This window comes from Gekko japonicus, unplaced genomic scaffold (genome assembly GCF_001447785.1).
Source record: "Gekko japonicus isolate JY-2015 unplaced genomic scaffold, Gekko_japonicus_V1.1 scaffold1635, whole genome shotgun sequence".
In the NCBI taxonomy this organism is placed as follows: Eukaryota; Metazoa; Chordata; class Lepidosauria; order Squamata; family Gekkonidae; genus Gekko; species Gekko japonicus.
The window spans coordinates 192,947-211,697 of NW_015168098.1; the positions used below are offsets into that span (position 1 = coordinate 192,947).

At 43.4% G+C, this 18,751-nt stretch overlaps 2 protein-coding genes and 1 pseudogene across 2 annotated transcripts; 2 read left to right on the forward strand and 1 right to left on the reverse strand.

The window, feature by feature from the left end:
- Positions 1 to 2,880: 2,880 nt before the first annotated feature.
- Positions 2,881 to 4,678, forward strand: LOC107113449 (olfactory receptor 49-like). The gene is made up of 2 exons (XM_015414780.1): positions 2,881 to 3,794; positions 4,615 to 4,678. Exons 1-2 carry the CDS (start codon positions 2,881 to 2,883, stop codon positions 4,676 to 4,678), a joined length of 978 nt encoding a protein of 325 aa, XP_015270266.1.
- LOC107113450 lies at positions 4,504 to 5,016 on the reverse strand (annotated as a pseudogene).
- A 6,841-nt stretch (positions 5,017 to 11,857) lies between these two features.
- On the forward strand, positions 11,858 to 12,826 carry LOC107113442 (olfactory receptor 49-like). Its single transcript, XM_015414772.1, has one exon. It carries the CDS (start codon positions 11,858 to 11,860, stop codon positions 12,824 to 12,826), a length of 969 nt encoding a protein of 322 aa, XP_015270258.1.
- The last annotated feature ends 5,925 nt before the right edge of the window (positions 12,827 to 18,751 follow it).

Genomic DNA, 18,751 nt, shown 5'->3' on the forward strand with positions numbered 1-18,751 from the left:
CAGGTCTACCAACCTCTTCCAATTGCAGGGGTAGACCTGGACTCCCCCGGAGGAGGCCAGGTCTACTCACCCCCACCCCGCCCCTTCCCCTTCCCACATTCCAAGGGGCGGGGCCCGCGGGAGGGAGGAAGAGGAAGCAGAAGGCAGAGGTAAGTACACCCCCGTCCCCCTCGGCTCTTCCCCCCACCCCGCCTTCGTGGCGAGGCCTCGGGAGGCTTCAGCCGCCCGGGCGTCGCTGTTTCCCCCCCCGCCGCCCTGCTCCGCGGCCGCCCGCCCGGCGGCGGCGGCAGCTCCCCCTCCCCCCGGCTCCAAGCCGAGGGCCGAGCGGCTGGCCGCTCGGCCCTCGCCGGTCAGCCCCCCCGCTCGCCGCTTGCCTTCCAAGCGGCGGCGGCGGCGTTGGCGTTCGTAGAGCGTTCCGTGCGCAGGCGCACGGAACGCTCTTGCACTTTCGGGGGGATTTAAACATCCCCCCAATATTTTTTTTTAGTTTTTAGATTTTTGTGCACCCCTGGGGACTGCCCCAAGAGTGCACAAACCTCCCCCTCCCCCCCCAAGTGCCCTCGGAGTGCTGATTTAGCGATCCGCACTCCGGGGGCCACTTGGCAATTAGATATATAGATATGGAGCAGATGTCCATCAGTGGCTATTAGCCACAAGGTATAGATAGGGACTCTGGGACAAGTGATGCTCTATCTTCTTGGTGCTTGGAGGGGTCAACAGTGGGAGGGCTTCTAATGTCCTGGCTCCACTGGTGGACCTCCTGATGGCACCTGGTATTTCTGGCCACTGTGTGACAGAGTGTTGGACTGGATGGGCCTTTGGCCTGATCCAACATTGGCGTCTCTTATGTTCTTATGATGGATGTATTTATGCCAGGATATGTGGCCACTATTCATTAGGAAGTTGCCTTTAGCCTGGCAGTGGTCAGCTAGGGGTTCTTCTGATGGGGAGAAGTTAACAGCCTTGTTGTATGAGATCAATGCACAAGAGGAGTGCTATGATTATCATCTGCTGTGGTCCAGAACGGCTGCCAAGAAATGGCAGGGGGCTCTCTGCCCCTGGACGATGTTGGGACGGAAGCCACAGCTCTGCTTGAGCCCGAGGAGGCTGGCACATCACAACCAGGCTTAACTGTATCAGTGGTTTTGCCTGTTCCTATTTACCCTCCCCTCATGATGTACTCCAACACTATGTTATGCCCTGCAAGGGGCCCTCAGTTGCCCAGAGAGCCGAGCTGGGCTTGAGAGGAAGGGGACGTGAAGCAGGAAGACCCAGTGGATGAAATTATGCTCTGTTACCAACCAGGTCGAGTGCCACAGCAAGGTGGAGACCCACAGGGAGTTCAGGTTTTTGGGTTAGCCCCCCCCAGTTTCTCAGCCTCTCCTAGATGGTCCCTCCCAGCAGGAAACCCCACAAACCCCACAGCAGTTACCGAGGGTGGGACATCAAGTCCCTGTAGACTTTGGGAAGCTCGAGCATTCCATAAGGAAGTTGTGGGATTCTTTGGACCCTGTACATTTGGAGAAACTTGTACTTGAGCAGGGAAAGGAAGCCCCTTCCCTAAAGCAGCTGCAAAAAGCAGCCTATAGAAGATATAAAGTGGTGCAGACAATGGGGACAGGACCCAAAAAGGTTCTGCTGGAGGCATCAGTGGATGGAAAACCTTGCCTCCTTCCCTTTTCTCCTCTCCCTTTTCTTTGATCTGGAACAGCCTGGTGTGTGGTCTGAGGAGCAGGGGTCGTTTCATAGAAAAAGAGCTAGGGGAACTCATTAGCATAACACAATAGCATATGCCACACACCCTGACATCACTGGAAGTGTGTCATAAGGCCACACCCCCTGACATCACCGGAAGTGTGTCATAAGGCCACACCCCCCGCCCCCAACGGTCCCGGCCACCGCTGCCGGCCTTGCAGCTCCACTGCCGAGCCCCATGAGGGGCCTGGCGGTGGACCCGCAAGGCCGGCGGGAGTGCAAGGAAGCCCCGCGAAGGCTCTCCCTGGCCCCAGTCAGGCAGGGGTGGGGAGAGGCAGGGAGGAAGCAACTTACTCTCCCTCTTCTCCTTCCTCCTCCTGACTGAATGAGGGCCGGAAGCGGGGCGGCCGGAAGCAGGGGGTAGGGCTTCGTCATGTGCCCCGCCCCCCATACCTCACCCGGGGGAACTGCAATCCCCCGCGATCCCCCCCGAAATGACCTCTGCTGAGGAGAGTGAGGGAGGAAGAAGAAGGTGAGCATGCCCCCCTCTCCCCAGTATGGGTCTACCCAAATTTCACTGAGCCATAGCAGGAACTGTTGGATGCTTTGATGTTCATCACCTTGGGGACTCTATCGGGCATAGAATTGTTTTAAACAAAATAACTAACTAACTAAATAAATAAACACATCTCTTTGAGCTGGTGGAAGTACAGGAGAAAACTGTGATCATTTCAGGACGTTTGCCAACTTAGCTCCCTACTAAATTTGTGGCATTTGTTAAACAAATAATCTCAGTGGGAATTACCACAAGGGTCAAAATGGGGATACGATGATAAATACTATAGTAGTCCCTGGGGGGAAAAAGAGTGAAGACATATATTAGGCCCAATGCACAGCATGAACACTTCTAATTCTCTTTACCCCTTCTGTTTCCTTCTTCTTTCTTCCTGTGTAATGCTGTATGGAACCCAATGTGTGTTGAATCAATATGATGGTCCTCTGAACCCTTTTCAAAGGGTTTACTTCTTGGTGGCTTTCATCTCAGTGTTTTGCATAGAACCTCACTGAGACTGCTGCAAAATTACATAATCATGGCTGGAAGCAATAAGGGACTCTTTGCACCACTGAAGGAATAGTGCTTCAAGAGATTTTTCCCAGGATTTGACCCACAAGTAAACAGCCAGTATGGAGAACGAGACTGCGTTTGTATCTGAGTTTCTCCTTGTGGGCTTCACTGACATCCGATGGCTGCAGATCCTCCTCTTCCTGCTACTTCTTCTCACATACCTCTTGACCCTGGTGGGGAACGTCCTCATAATCTCCATCACCTTGCTTGACCATCGCCTCCAGACGCCCATGTATTTTTTCCTCCGGAACTTCTCTGTCGTGGAAATCGCTTTCACCTCTTCGTCTATCCCAAAGGTTTTGTTCAACCTGGCTTCTGGCACTAACACCATTTCTGTGGCTGGCTGCTTTGCACAATCCTTTTTCTATTTCATTGTGGGCACCACCGAATTCTTCCTCTTGGCCACGATGTCCTTTGACCGGTATGTTGCCATCTGTAACCCGCTTCGCTACATGATGATCATGAACAGCCGATTCTGCACCCAGTTGGTATTGGGTTCTTGGATCTTCAGTTTCCTGTACCTTATAGTCCCTCTTGTGTTGTGGTTTCGTTTGCCCTTCTGTGGTCCAAATGTCATCAACCACTTCTTCTGTGACTTCCTACCACTAGTCAAACTGGCTTGCACAAACACCCAGGCCCTAGAACTGCTGGATTTTTTCTTGGCCATGTTTACTGTCTTGGGAACTTTAACTGTTACGATCATTTCCTACATTAAAATCATTTCAACTATCATGCACATCCCATCCACAGTGGGAAGGCAAAAAACCTTCTCCACTTGTGCTTCCCACATCACCGTAGTCTTCATCACCTACGGGAGCTGCATTTTCATGTATGTTAAGACAGCAAAGAGTGGGGGTCTGGACCTCGGTAAGACGGTGGGTGTTCTCAATAATGTTGTCTCTCCTCTGCTCAACCCATTCATCTATAGCCTGAGGAACAAACAAGTCAAAGAGGCCTTGAAAGATGCAGTTAAGCAGAGAGGAATGCTTTGTAGAATCTGCAAGTGATGATGGTTTGTGATAGGACTATGGCCAGATTTTTGTCCTTCTTGCCGGTACCCTTTCCAGTGTTCTGCTTTGTTATTAGTTATGAAAATGCAAGATGAAGTAGTGAAAGCCACAATGATTAGATGGGCACAACTTTTGGTTGGTTGGAGTTCATGGTGCTATTAGGAGGGGAAGGTCTGGTTATTGTTACATTGATGACTTTCTGTTTGGACGCTTACCTTGACTCCATTAAGAGCAAGAAGGTTTATATATTGGGTATTTTTTAGGGGTCAGAGCTGCCTTCAGATTGCTTATTTGAGGTCACTGTGGGCAGCCAAAAGGTATCTCTTCTTTATTAGGGAATTCATGTACACAATCTTCTTCTTCTTTTTTTAAACAAGAAGTTTATTTAAACAACAAGACGCTTTACTTGAAGGGAAAACTATCCAAGATCGTTTTTGTTTAGAGTAATTTATCCCTACTTAAAGACAGATTGCTCTACATGTAACAGCTACATACAAAAAAGTTATAAAATCGTCCTTGGTTGTACAACGATAAAAGAAAAACATTGAAATTATCCAATCAAATAAGGTATGCAAGGTTTTTTGTTTTTTTCCCCAACAATGAGAGCAAAATAACTTACTGGAATATAAAGATAAAAGTTAAAGGAGCATGCCACTAGTGAAGAAATGGGGCACTTTCACAGACCAGTTTGTTTTTACCACCCCATCTCCATACGATGTTGATCAAAACATATCATTGGCCATTTAGTTTAAAAAAGTATGTATGTCTGTGCACATACACCAGTTACCTTATGTACAATAGAAGGAATAGGAAAAGAAATCAAAGAGAAAAAGCTATACTGCAGTAGTCAAGATGTGGCTGAACCAAGTCTCATTTTTCTAGTTGTGAATGTGTTGTCTGTGGGAAAGGAAGTTTGGTTCTCTTTTAGTAGACTCCTCCTGTCTGCTGCTGGAACACGTCAATTGTATCTTCATCCTCCATTTCCAACTGTGCAGGCGTATCTGTTTCATTGATCGACTGCCCATCAAACCGGAATCTGATTTGCCTCATTGACAAACCCTGTCACTCACAGTAGGCTTTCATTAGTTTGCTAAGTGGTGTATGCCCATCTTGCCCTGCAACCTTCAGATTAATGTGGTCATTATTTTCAGTCTTCACTCCTTCCTTGGGCTTCTCATTGGCCATGGCGAGTCTGCAGGTCCGCTCCACTCCAAACACCTCACAACAAGTTGGGGGGGGGGCAGAAAGATGAAAACAGTGGGCTGGAAATGGGGCTCCAGGCTTGGAGCAGGTGGGAGGCACAGGTGTTTTCTGGTGCTGGGCTGGGAGTGGTCAGGGAGGGATGTACTCAAGGCAGGAGCAACAGGGAGTTGGGTTGTGGAAGGGGAGGGTGCTTGCCCCCACCCTCTGAACCACTGCTCTCAGAGTCCTCCTCTCCAGACACTGTTAGCAACTGTTGGTGTCTGGCCAGTGCTAATAAGTCTTTTGTCTCTGTGGAGAGCCCCAGGAACAGATCAGGGGAAGGAGGTTCTGAGACCCCTGGTGATGACCTGCTAGGGCCAGGCTCCAGTGAGCTGGCAGATGGGTTTTGTGCTTGGGTACAGAGTCTGTGGTAATGTGGTATGCAGCCTCCTCTCCTACTGTCATAAATCAGTCTGTGCTCAGTGACAGCACAGATTACACAGATGAAGAGCTACCTGCAGCCAGCCCTCAGCCAGTAATTGACCAACTGGGAATCACTGATTGGGGGGGGGCAGTTGAACCCATTTGCAGTTCAGTGAGCTCTATGCGGTCACCACAAGTCAGCTCTTACTGCAGCAGAAAATAAGCTACCTGAACCTCATTTAGGTTTTAAAGATCAGTTCAGACCTGTTAACAGCTCTTCCACTTCCTTCTACTAGCTTAGAAGCAACTTACACATGAAATAGCCTTCTACAGAGTTGTGCCCTTGGTTTGTCAAGGTCATTATTTTTAAAAAAAAATTATTGTAGATTTTTTTAAAACAGAAAAAAGTACAGGGGGGAGGAAAAAGAGAGAAAAGAAGTTACCATTCATGTTTCTAAATGACAAAGACAGATACATTAGTGGCTGTAGATTTTCCGGGTTGTCTGGCCGTGGTCTTGGCATTGTAGGTCCTGAAGTTTCGCCAGTAGCTGTGACTGGCATCCTCAGAGGTAAAGCACAGAAGGATGGAGTGCTCTCTGTGTCAAGGTGAGAAGAAAAATGGTAGGCAGGAAATTTATATCTACTCAGGAAGTGAAACAGGTGAGTGGCAGGGAGCAAAAAGTAGGGGTTTAAAGGAACTCTGAGTCCTTTTAAACCCCTGCTTTCTACTCTGGCCACAATCCACCACGAACCACCATGACCTGCTTTAAAAGTTCATGGAAGTTCACAAACCACAAACAGGGCAAAATTCATGACACATTTTGCTGTGTGGTTCAGCGTGTGCCCATCCCTACACAGAAATAACAAGGACGATAAAGGGGATTGATGAACTGTGATGGATATAGAAGAAAGACAGCTGGGGTGGACCTTAAAGGAGCTGAAAGAATTGAACACTGCCCAATTTTTGTACATCCTAGCCTTCCTTTCCATATTAAATGAACTCAGTTCCCCTAAAGCATTCTAAGAGTTAAGCAGCTGCTGTAGTTCCCTACTCAGAGGCTGAGTCAGTGTGCAGCTTGGTTCACTTCCTTGGAGTCAAACAGAACATACACCTTTCTGTGGTTTTCCTGAGCTCTGTTGTCAACCCAGTTCCAATTCCAGAAGTAACTTCTGAAGTTGCAGTGTAACTGGAATTCAGAAGTGGGACACAGAACTGAACAACCCCATGGAACAATCACCTGACCCTTGGTTCTTGGAAGACCAATGATTGGTTTCACTCCTTAATCCCAATGTGGTTGTTGAAAGTGCTAGGAAGTCACAACCAACTTGTGGCAACTCCATAGTGTTTTTAAGATGAGAGATAAACATAGGTGGTCGTAACTAGTCCAAACTTGTTTCAGTTCTGATAAGAGTGGGCTAGCCTGGGCCATCTGGGTCAGAGTGATCACTATGTAGGGAATCATTTTATTCAAATAATGGCTTTTCCCCTTGCTCTTTTCTCAGCAGCATATGTGGCTCTTGCATGACAAGCTGCTTTTAGAAGATAGGAGATCAAGTGCTATGGAAAATCAAACTAACTATTTCCTTCTACTGGCATTTCCTGACATCCTTTGGATAGAAATCCTTCTCTTCGTCTTGCTGCTAATGGTCTATCTCCTGACTCCAACAGGAAACATTACCATCATTCTTATAACTATATTGAACAACCAGCTGCACACGCCAATGTATTTCTTTCTGAGGAACTTCTCCATCGTGGAAATTGGCTTTATCTCCATCGCTATCCCCAACATGCTCCTCCAACTCCTCTCTGAGCAGCGAGCCATCTCGTCAGTAGCTTGTTTCACCCAGGTGTTCTTCATTTATTTTCTTGGCATCATGGAATTTGGCTGTTGGCTGTGATGGCCATCGATCGCCACCTTGCCATTTGCCACCCCTTCCAATATTCCATTATCATGAATGACTGGCTTTGACTTCTTTTGGTAGTCACCTGCTGGCTGGTTAGCTTCCTGTTTTCCTTTTTTGTTGTTGTTGTTCAGTCGCACAGTCTAGTCCGACACTTTGTGACCCCATGGACCAGATCATGCCAGGCCTTCCTGTCTTCCACCGTCCTCTGAAGTTGGCTCAATTTCATGTTCGTTGTATCTATGACACTAACCATCTCATCCTTTGCCGTCCCCATCTTCTTTGACGCATCATTTTCTTAATCTAGCTTCTGTTTTGTGGACCCAACACCATCGATCATTTTATGTGCGACAGTGCCCCGCTGATCCACTTGGCCTGCTCTGATACACACTTCATTGAATTGCTCTATCTTATCATAGCCATTGTTGTACTGTTGGGCACCTTGGGGATTATAGTGGTTTCGTACATCAAAATTATCTCTACGGTGCTGAGGCTTCCATCTGCCGAGGTCCGGAATCGGACTTTCTCCACTTGCTCCTCACATTTTCTCATTGTCATCTTGCTGTACGGCAGCTGTATCTTTGTGTACATCCAGCCACAGCAAGAAAAATACCTTAAGTTTCAGAAGGAGTTGTCCATTCTCAACATGGTGGTGGTTCCTTTGCTGAACCCCTGCATATAAAGCTTCAGGAACAAGAAAATGCCGGAGGCCTTGAGAGTCACTGGTGGTAGATAGTTAAGTCAATGGAGAAGCTAGAGCTGGTCCTACCACTGTGAATATTGAATGTATGGAAAGAGCCCTTCTTCCTGGACCTGGAGCCTCCAGGGATGAGTCTGGGACTTTCTCAGCAAGCTGGGACTGTGTTTGTTTAAGGAAGTCACTTCTAGGGCACAGAATGCACTAGGGATATGCAGTGTTTGCTCTTGTGGTTGGCAGGTTGCATGACCCCTCAGATCTATAAAAATATAGGGAAAAATAAAATCTGATATGTTATCAAGTTTTTGTCTGTCATCATGTACACAGTAAGTTAGTAACAAAAGTGAGATAAACGGATGCAGTAAATACAAACAAAAGGAAAAATCCTCCATATAATTAAACCTCCAAAAATTGAACTTGAATCTTAAAAAAAAACCTATTTGCACAATTTATTTATATGAATTTCAAGATTTGTATTGGGATAGTTTTGTATGTTTGTTATTGCTGATTATGTAAATAATTTGTAAGTATTATTTTCAGTGTCTGCATATTTTGGGAGGTTTAATTATATGGAGGGTTTTTCATTTTTTTGTAATCACGAACACAAGAAACTGATGTGATTTGGATGGATTCCCAGAAGGATCACCAACTCCTGGGGGGGGGGGGGGAACAAAGAATCAGAAAATGTCCCATCAAACTTCACAGAGGGGAATTGAAGAGCAGCCAGATAGCTTGGGTTCTCATTTGGATACCACAACAATGGCCACATAAAACACACAAGAAAAACCTACAAGATGAAACTGGTGCAGCATGGAGTTACTCTGGCAGACACAGAATTAATTTTGTGCTCTTTGGGGAAGTACAGTGACTATCCCATGGGTCCCATAACAAACAGGGAGCTTCACAAAAGATAGGTTCTTAGGTGTGTGAATATGCCACTTCTCAAAGGTTTCCCCAGTGTTCACTGCTGGTCCAGAAAGGTGGAGAAATGCATCTGGAGAATTGGAAGATAATTTGATGCTATAACGTTTTGAAGTTAAATATCTTGTGAACCCAGAAAATGAAGACTCGGCAAGCTAGCGTTTAAAGACTCTGAACCTACACTTGAGGAATAAAAATAAAAATATAGCCTCTATAAAAATAAGGCTATAGGATAGAAAAGCAGGGGGGAAATCTGACTATCCTACAGCCAATGAAGATTTTACATGGTAAGTGTTCTGTTAAGATAGTGAATTAAGGTGCATTGATTTATTATATTACATTAAACATCATTTATGGCATAATGATCTTTTGTTGTTAAAATGCACACAAGAGCAGAAACCTAGTAAGGTTTGACCCAGGACATGCCTCCTCCTGTCATTTTCTCATATAGAAAAGCATCATGCGAGGCTTTAACTGAGGTCTGGAAGGGTGGTTGTATTGGAGACACTTGACCTTTCCCCCCCCCTAGTGTTTTCCCACAGAAAATAGTCATTTCCTATCAACTTCTATCTCAAAACAGTAGCAATAAGAACCCAATATTCCAGTCTCCATGTCTGGTACAACATACATAGTAGCAACCCTTGTAGGTGCTTTCTAAAGCTTAGGAGACCTGGCCGATATAGAAACTGAATAATGTTTACCTGTTAAGAAACTGCAATGAGACTTCCTGTAGTGCTTTGTAGTTCCTGAGGAAGGACTTGAAGTCCGAAACACTAATCAATACCTAGGAAAAGTGTTGGACATCTATTCCAGACTTCATTGTGGACATCTATTCCAGACATGATTGTTTTGAGAGACTGTTATTCTGGACTTTGTTCTTTCCCTTTGGGATATTATGGGCTTGTGTATTTTCCTATGATGGATTACATGTACTGCATTACTTATTGTGTTGAAGTCTCTTTTTAATAGCTCTTGTGTGGGTTTTTCAGTGCACAGTTGTTATTTATTGGTTTTCCTTAGTCAAGATAACAGAGCATGAAACCTTGAGATCAGATTTGAAAAACTGTTGTTAGTTGGGAGGTAAAGGCCTTTTCTCCCATATATGTTATGTAGTATTAGATTTACTTTGTAACCCTGAGAAAGGAATTAATGAAGGGGTGGGAATAATATTGATCATGATGCAAGTTCTGAAGTCTAGAACCTTTTATTCCCTAAAGCAGAGGTGCTGAACTCATTTCTTATCAGAGCCTCATCTGACATAAATGTCACTTTGACGGGCTGGGCCATGTGTGCCATAAAATGTAATGCCAGGTACCAGAGATATAAACTATATAAAGGACTCAGGCAAACCCAATTAACAATATTTTTTTTTTTACTCAAAATACAAATAGAAGCAATTGATTCCTTGCAGTGAAAGCAATTGATTTACTGGAGACATCTGTCTCCACTTAGACAGGCAAAAACGATAGTAACATGAAAGGTAAATGCTGGCTGTGTTCTGATGAAAACACCTCCTTCTGAAATTGGCTTTGTAGATGACTGATTTCTGTCCTCACAATACAAAATCAAAAGCAATTGATTCCTCGCAGTGAAAGCAATTGATTTACTGGGGAGTCCACAAAAGTCCCAATAAATGTATTTAATCATATGGAAGACTAAGTTTTTTCCCAAGGGATACCATAAAAGGGGGAGTACCTTGTATTTCCATACATACCAGTTGCTTGTGGGCCAGGTAAGAGCCCTGGATGGGCCAGTTCTGGCCCCCGGGACTTGTGTTTGACACTCCAGTCCTAAAGGGTCTAACTTCCCATTAAGACTCTCAGACAAAATATTATCCAAACGGCCAATCAATGACATCTGTCTCCACTTAGACAGGCAAAAACGATAGTAACATGAAAGGTAAATGCTGGCTGTGTTCTGATGAAAACACCTCCTTCTGAAATTGGCTTTGTAGATGACTGATTTCTGTCCTCACATAGCTAACCAGAAGAAGGCAACCAAGATGATTAGGGGGGTGGGGTACCTTTCTTTTGAGGAAAGGCTGAAGCGCCTTGGAATTTACAGTTCAGACAAGAGATGGCAAAGAGGGAACATGATAAAGGTTTATAAAATTATGCATAGGGTGGAGAGAGTTGCCAAAGAACTTCTTGCCTGCCTCCCAAAATACTGAACTTTAGGGCATCTAATGGAGATGATGGGCAGTAGATTTAGGAAATACTGATTGAAATGTGGGATTTGCTGCCAGAGAATGTAGTGATATCCTCAGGCATAGACAGCTTTACAAGGAGATTAGACAGATTCGTGCTGTTTAGGACTATCAGTGGCTACTAGCCATGGTGATTAAAGGGAACCACCACATTCAGAGGCAGTAAACCTCTGAATACAAGTGCCAGGAGGCAACATCAGGGAAGACTACAGCCTCTATGCCATGATGTCAGGGGTGACACTCTGGGGGTTGGGTAAAATTCTATGGTAGAAACTAATTTTACCATAGAGTTTTGCCCTCAAAAAACCAGACTGTCACCCCCTGGTGTCCCTACATCACTTCCAATTTTCAGTGTTCCTCCCCGTTCCTGGTAAGTTCACCCCCATCCCTCATCAGCAGGTCCAAGGGACCTTGCAGTCTTTGTTACCCATTTGCATCCCACTGAAATGGCTGGTGTTTTGAATATGGAAACGTGCACCTCCCACTGAATCTTATGCTGCATTGGGAGGAATCTGTGATAAGGACTGGTGTTCCATTCATGTTCTGTCCCTGTAGATATCTTAATTATGTCACCTATGATCATGTTCATTCAACTGCAAAAAAGCAGAGAGTGAAAACAGCACAATTAACATTTCTTACAAAATGTCATTGCAAAATATTGGTTTCTGTGCATTATTTTTAGGAAGTTGCTGAAAATGACAAATGGGACCAGAGTGGAGGAATTCATACTCTTGGGTTTGACTGATGACCCGAACCTTGAAATCTTGATTTTTCTCCTCCTGTTCAGCACATATCTGTTGACCATCATGGGGAACGTACTCATTATTGCAATCACACTGGTGGACCATCATCTCTATACCCCAATGTATTTCTTCCTACGACACGTTGCATTTGTGGAGATTGGTTACACCACCACTATCATTCCCAAAACATTGGCCAACATGGCTAAGGGCCATAAAACTATCTCTGTAATAGGTTGCTTCACACAGTCCTATCTATACTTCAGCCTGGGAACTACAGAGTTCTTTCTGCTGGCAGTAATGTCTGTGGACAGGTATGTGGCTGTCTGCAACCCTCTTCGCTATTCAACCATAATTAATGGTCAAATCTGTCCATTGCTAGTGCTTTGCTGTTGGGTTGCAGGATTTTTGCTAATTTTGGGTCCGGCAGCTACATTATTTCAGATGCCATTTTGTGGCTCGAATATCATCAACCATTTTTTCTGTGACAATGGACCTTTACTCAAGCTTGTTTGTGCAGATACAAATCTACTGGAACTCGTGTCTTTCCTTTCGGCTATATTGTCTCTCATTGGGACTTTGGCAATAAATCTTGTGTCCTATGTCCATATTATTTCTAGTGTCTTACACATCCCATCAACTGCAGGAAGGCAGAAGACCTTCTCTACTTGTTCCTCACACATCACTGTGGTCTCCATCACATACGGCAGTTGCATTTTCTTGTATGTAAAGCCAAAAGGCACTAGCAGGTTGGACTTCAGCAAGTCCGTAGCTGTCCTTAACACAGTTATATCACCTCTTCTAATCCCATTCATATATTGCCTGAGAAACAAACAAGTGAAGACTGCCTTAATAGGTGCATTTAGACAGGGACTTGTGCTCTGCAAAGCACAAGATGATAGGAGACATCAACATGAAAGTTAAAGTCCGCATGACGTCAACATGAGAATTCAACACTATTGGGGGGGGGAGGTGTCAATATATTTTCTTTCCATACTTTTTGAATCCCTACCAACATATTGGTTCTCCTCAGGAACTAGTTTTTTCTCACCTCTTTCATAGAATTGTAGAGTTGGAGGGTACCTCCAGGGCCTTCTAGTCCAACCCCCTGCACAATGCAGGAAATTCACAAATACCTCCCCCTCCACACCCCTGTTCCATGGCCAGAAGATGACCAAAACAAAAAACAAAAAGCCAACCCTCCAGGATCTCCAGCCAAACTGGCCTGGAGAAAAAATTACCTCCTGACCCCAAACTGGGGATCAGCATTTCCCTGGGCATGTGAGAAAGGGCCACGAGAACTAAGCACTGATGCAACCCTTCCTGCCTTCCCTCTCATGATCTGCCTAAGTTGACAGAATCAGCATTTCTGTCAGATGGCCATCTAGTCTCTGCTTGAAAACCTCCAGAGAGCCCACCACTTCCCGAGAAAGCTTGTTTCACTGAGGTACCGCTCTGACAGGAAGTTCTTCCTAATTTTTTAGCCAAAAACTCTTCTGATTTAATTTCAACCCATTGGTTCTGGTCCAACCTTCTGGGGGAACATAATTTCTTTTTAGAAGACATGTGTGATGGACTGCACTTTTTAAGAGGCTTAGAAGTGCTGTACCGAGATTTGGCATTTGTAGACCTCCTCTTTCTTTGGCATCACAAAGTATTTTCATTTTGATCCTTGGTTTCTTGCCTGCCCAAACAAATTTTGACAACTCTTGTTGCCACTTGGCCAACAAATCCGTTTTATGCAGAATTGGTATTGTTTGGAACAGGAACATCAAACGTGGTAGGACATTCATTTTTATAACTGATATTCTTCCCATCAGTGATAAGTTCATTTTATCCCATTTCTTAAAATCTTGAGTCAGCTTAGTCCATAATTTCTCATAATTATTCTTATATAGGTCTATATTTTTTGCCGTTAATTCAATTCCAAGGTATTTTGTTTTTTTAACTACTTCACATTGTACCAGTTCTTGTAGTTCCACTTGTTTTTGTCTGATCATGTTTTTACATATAAGTTTTGTTTTATTCTTATTTACGTAAAAGCCGGCCAATTCTCCAAACTCCTTTATTTTTTGAAAAAGCAATGTCAATTTTTCTGTTGGGTTCTCCACTATAAACATTACATCGTCTGCAAATGCTCGATATTTGTATTGGTGTCCTTTATGTGTCAAGCCCTTTATTTCTTGATCGTACTGTATTTTTTGTAAAAGTATTTCCAATACCCAGATAAATAATAACGGTGATAACGGACAACCTTGCCTTGTTCCTTTCTGTACTTTGAAGTTATCTGTCAGTTCTTTATTCACATTTATTTTAGCTCTTTGTTCAGAATAGATAGCTTCAATACAATTTCTAAAATGTTGTCCCGCTTCAATCTTTTCCATCATCTGGTGCATAAAATTCCAATTAAGATTGTCAAAAGCTTTTTCTGCATCAACAAACAGAAAAGCTACTTCTTTTTCTGGGTGCTTTTCATAATATTCAATTGCGTCCATTACTATTCTTACATTGTCTCTAATCTGCCTTTTGGGTAAAAAGCCCGCTTGATCTTCAGAAATTACCGTTTGTAAATAGTTTTTCACCCTTTCTGCAATAATTTTTGCAAAGATTTTATAATCGTTGTTCAAAAGAGATATTGGCCTGTAGTTCTTTACATTTGTTGAATCTTGTCCTTCCTTTGGAATCAAAGAAATAATTGCTTCTTTCCATGAGTCCGGCACCTTTTTGTTTTCTCTTATTTCGTTGGTTAAAGCTTCCAGGACCGGGGAAATTTCTTCTTTCATCTTTTTGTAGAATTTCGCTGTAAATCCGTCCGGCCCAGGCGCCTTCCCCAACTTTGTCTCTTCTATTGCCTTCTATTGAAATGTTCTTTTAAAAAAGCACCGGAAATTCTGCTTTTGGGACTTAAAATGGAAGAAGTCAATACGACTAAAAAGACTTTACTCTGGTACCTGATAGTGACAGCGAGAATGATTTATGCTCAGTTTTGGAAGACAGAAAAGGTACCAGAGGTTGAAGAATGGATACAAAAAGTTCTGTTCATGGCACAAATGGATAAGATTACAAAAAAACTGAATAACAAAGAAGACGATGAGTTTTTTGGAGAATGGAAGGACTTTAAAATTTATCTGGAAAAGAACTGGGATGTGAAACAAAACTTAATATGTTTAGATCAATATTAAGTCAAATGATGTTATCTTTAGATTGTAATGATGAGAAACTGATATTGTTGATGATATGAAGTAATTTGGAGCAGGGGTGGAAGCATTGTGGGAAGCCATTGGAGGGAGGGGAGGAACTGGGAATGGGGTAGACAATTGATAGAATGAAAAGTTTTATATGTTGTATTCCTGAGAAAATAAAAAATTTGTTTACCAAAAAAAAAAAAAGAAGTGCTGTACCGACAACTAAAGAACTGCGAACGGTTAATACTTGAGTCCACCCTCTGTATACTAGGTTACACAGAAATTAACCCTTTACAGTCCTTTAGTTGTTGGTACAGCACTTCTAAGCCTCTTAAAAAGTGCAGTCCATCACAACATGTTAGATATTTTTGACTACTAGCACATGTGTTAAAAAATAATAATATAAAACTCAATCCAGTTTGCCCCCAAATTGCTTTGAACATGAACTGCTAGATGAAATGCTGAGATACTTGTAAAAGATGCCCAATTATGCAATACTGAATGTGAATTATTCAGTTTCTGAGCTGGATCTCATGGATGGTTTCTGCTAATGGTGGAGCCTTCATCCATCCACAGAAGACTCTCTTTCATGGATGGAAGGCTTTGTTTTACTCTAGAGGAACACTCCACCCATAGTGGAATGGATCCATGGTATCCAAGTCTATATTTGGAGCATTAAATATGTGTGCATTATTGGTCGCTGTTATGATGTTTATCAGCTATGTTTGAAGACATGAAGTCTCCAGATGATATGGTCAAGTAATGTAAGCATCTTAACACATGAAAGCTAACATGAACAGCAAATGAACAGAGATGTGTCTAGGAATCATGGATGGGGGTCAGCCACCACCTCCCTTCCCTCTGATGGGTTCAGCCATGACAGTTAGAAGTTGGAGGTAAGTTCTCAGTAGTACCTGGGTCCATCCTCAGTATACTAGGTTATACAGAAATAAGAGTAACATCTAGCCATTACCAAAGGGTCTAAAAAGAAGGTGGGTAGAGGTTTCAGGTTCTCCTTGTGAGGTTCTCTGAGACATGCAATGAATGGTCATTGTCCAAAACTGAAGATTGATCTGCTTGTCCTTTGATCTGACCCAAAACAAACTCATTTGATGGCCATACGAATGATAATCTACCTTTGGTTTTGCCAGCATACAGTTCCATGTGTTTCATTAATTAATTTGTTCATTCATTCATTCAAAGTCAAAGGAACACATAAAGCTGCCTTATACTGAAACAGACCCATTGAAGTCAGTACTGTCTAGTCAGACTGGCAGCAGCTCTCCAGCGTCTTAGGTAGAGGTATTTCACATCATATCTTTTTTACTTGGAGATGCTGGGGATTGAACCTGGGACTTTCTGCATGTCAAGCAGATGCTCAACCACTGAGCCAAAGCCCCTCAGTTTCTCACTGAGACTCCAGGTGGATTGTCCATTACAGATCAAACACAATCAACAATATGGCACATCCTGTACACAAAGCAATAAGGTTTGGAAACTTATTTATTTATTTGCATTTATATCCTGCCCATCCCGAGGGTGGGCCCAGGGCGGGTAACATCATAAGAATAAACACAATTTCAGTTCAAAACATTAAACATTAAAACACGATAAAACATTATAACAATTAAGACAATGGGGACTGCTTAGAACAGCGTCAGTTGGCTATAAAGTTCTGGCACAATGGTGCAATGAGTTAAAGGCCAGTTGTCGTGGTCAGTAGATGGGTGACAGGCGGGTGACAACTTATTGGAAGCACATCAGCCCTGCTCAGTCGTTGGATGGGAGGCCACCATGGAAGTCCGGAATTGCTATGAAGAGGCAGGCAATAGCAAACCACCTCTTTTCATCTCTTGCCTTGAAGAAAACCCCATGTGGTCTCCATGACTCAGCTGTGACTTGTGAAGGAGAATTGAAATGTACTAAGGGTGATGGAGATCTCTTTGCTGATGGTAGTCTCTTATCAGGTCAGCCAGTTTAACACTGTTAAGCTCAGACATGGTATGAAATGTCCACAGAACAGAGCATTTCCTACAACACCCATGAATCAGTATTAAATAATGCGTATGTGTAAGCTAGTGTGAGGGCTAACTATGGGTGATGTAAATAGAAATAAAGTGTACTGATGGGGAGGGGGTTGGTGCAGTATTGACTTATTGTGTAACTGGTGTAAAAATTCTGCAAGATCCTGACATCCTTTTGCCTATACGTGCTGAGGCTTTTGTCTGTAAAGCTGTTAGGATCTTCAACTTTCTTTGGAGTAGATGGTTCCCTTGATCGTGATCAATCAATAAAGGAGTTTCTACTCAGGTGACTCTAGTAGTGATTGGACCTCCTTCTTTTTAATTTTTTTTAAATATTTATTAAGATCAAGTATAACTTATAACATGTACAATACCTGCAAAACAGTATACAACAGTTCTGAGAATCCAACATTACAAACCAGCCAGTTAATCACCAACAAAGTTGCCATCATACATCAATAGTTATAACATAGTAACATACTAATGTAGTATCAGATCTGTTCCCATAGATAAGAATGACTTTTGAACTATCAATCCCAATGAATGGAGTCAGGTTTAAACTACAACAATTTTAGGAGTCTGCTACTCTGAACAACAAGAGGAGTCTCGGCAGCAAGGCGGAGGTCAGAGTTAAAGCAAAAGTGAAGCCATGTGTGATAGCTCGTCCTAGAGGGCAGCACTGTTGTATTCTAAAATTACTTTTTTCTCCATCATTTGACAGCAGCCCCCCCCCCCAAACAATCTAGGAGATAAATGATTTTGAGACAATTTGATAGGCAAGTTCTCCAAGTCAGTTTAATGATCCTTTCAATAAACACTTTCACAGGACATCCCTTCATTACATTTCTTTCTTTTATGTCTCTTGTTTTTCAAATGATACCTAACTCTGTATCGGATCAGGTGGAAAGAGGGGAGACAGCTGAAAATAATGAAAAACAGAGTGTCCAATAGATGTCCTCCCATGTGCAGACATCAAATTACTTTGATCTCTGGGACTAGCCTGAAAAATACAATTGCAACCATCAGCTATGCATTGCATTCAGAAGGATTTTGGCCTCCGCTCATAACCAAATCTGGGTTTTCCTAACTGGGGAGGTTTGATTCCAGTTTCTCCAGTTCCAGATGTGGCAGTAACATTTCTTGAACAGATCTAGCCCACACCTTCATCTCACATCCTGGAGGTGGGTTAGGTTTGCATTTGCCATCATGAATAGACAGCTTTTGTCTCCAGTTGGTGGTCAGCTGCTGGCTGTTTAGCTTCAGTGTTCCTTAACATCCATTATTTTCTTATCACAACTTCCCTTTTGTGTCACCAATAGCGGCCAGGGCTCTTTTCGTAGCAGGGAATCCTTTGCATATTAGGCGACACACCCCCTAATGTAGCCAATCCTCCAAGAGCTTACAGAGCTCTTCTTACAGGGGCTACTGTAAGCTCTTGGAGGATTGGCTACATTAGGGGTGTGTCACCTAATATGAAAAGGAGTCCCTGCTACAAAAGGAGCCCTGCATACCACTGATCATGTTATGTGTAACAGTGCCCCACTGATCCACTTGACCTGCTCCGATACATGTTTCTGAGCATAACACTGTGCCTTTCTGATGTCTCTTCTTTGATGACTATCCATTCTGTTACATTAGTG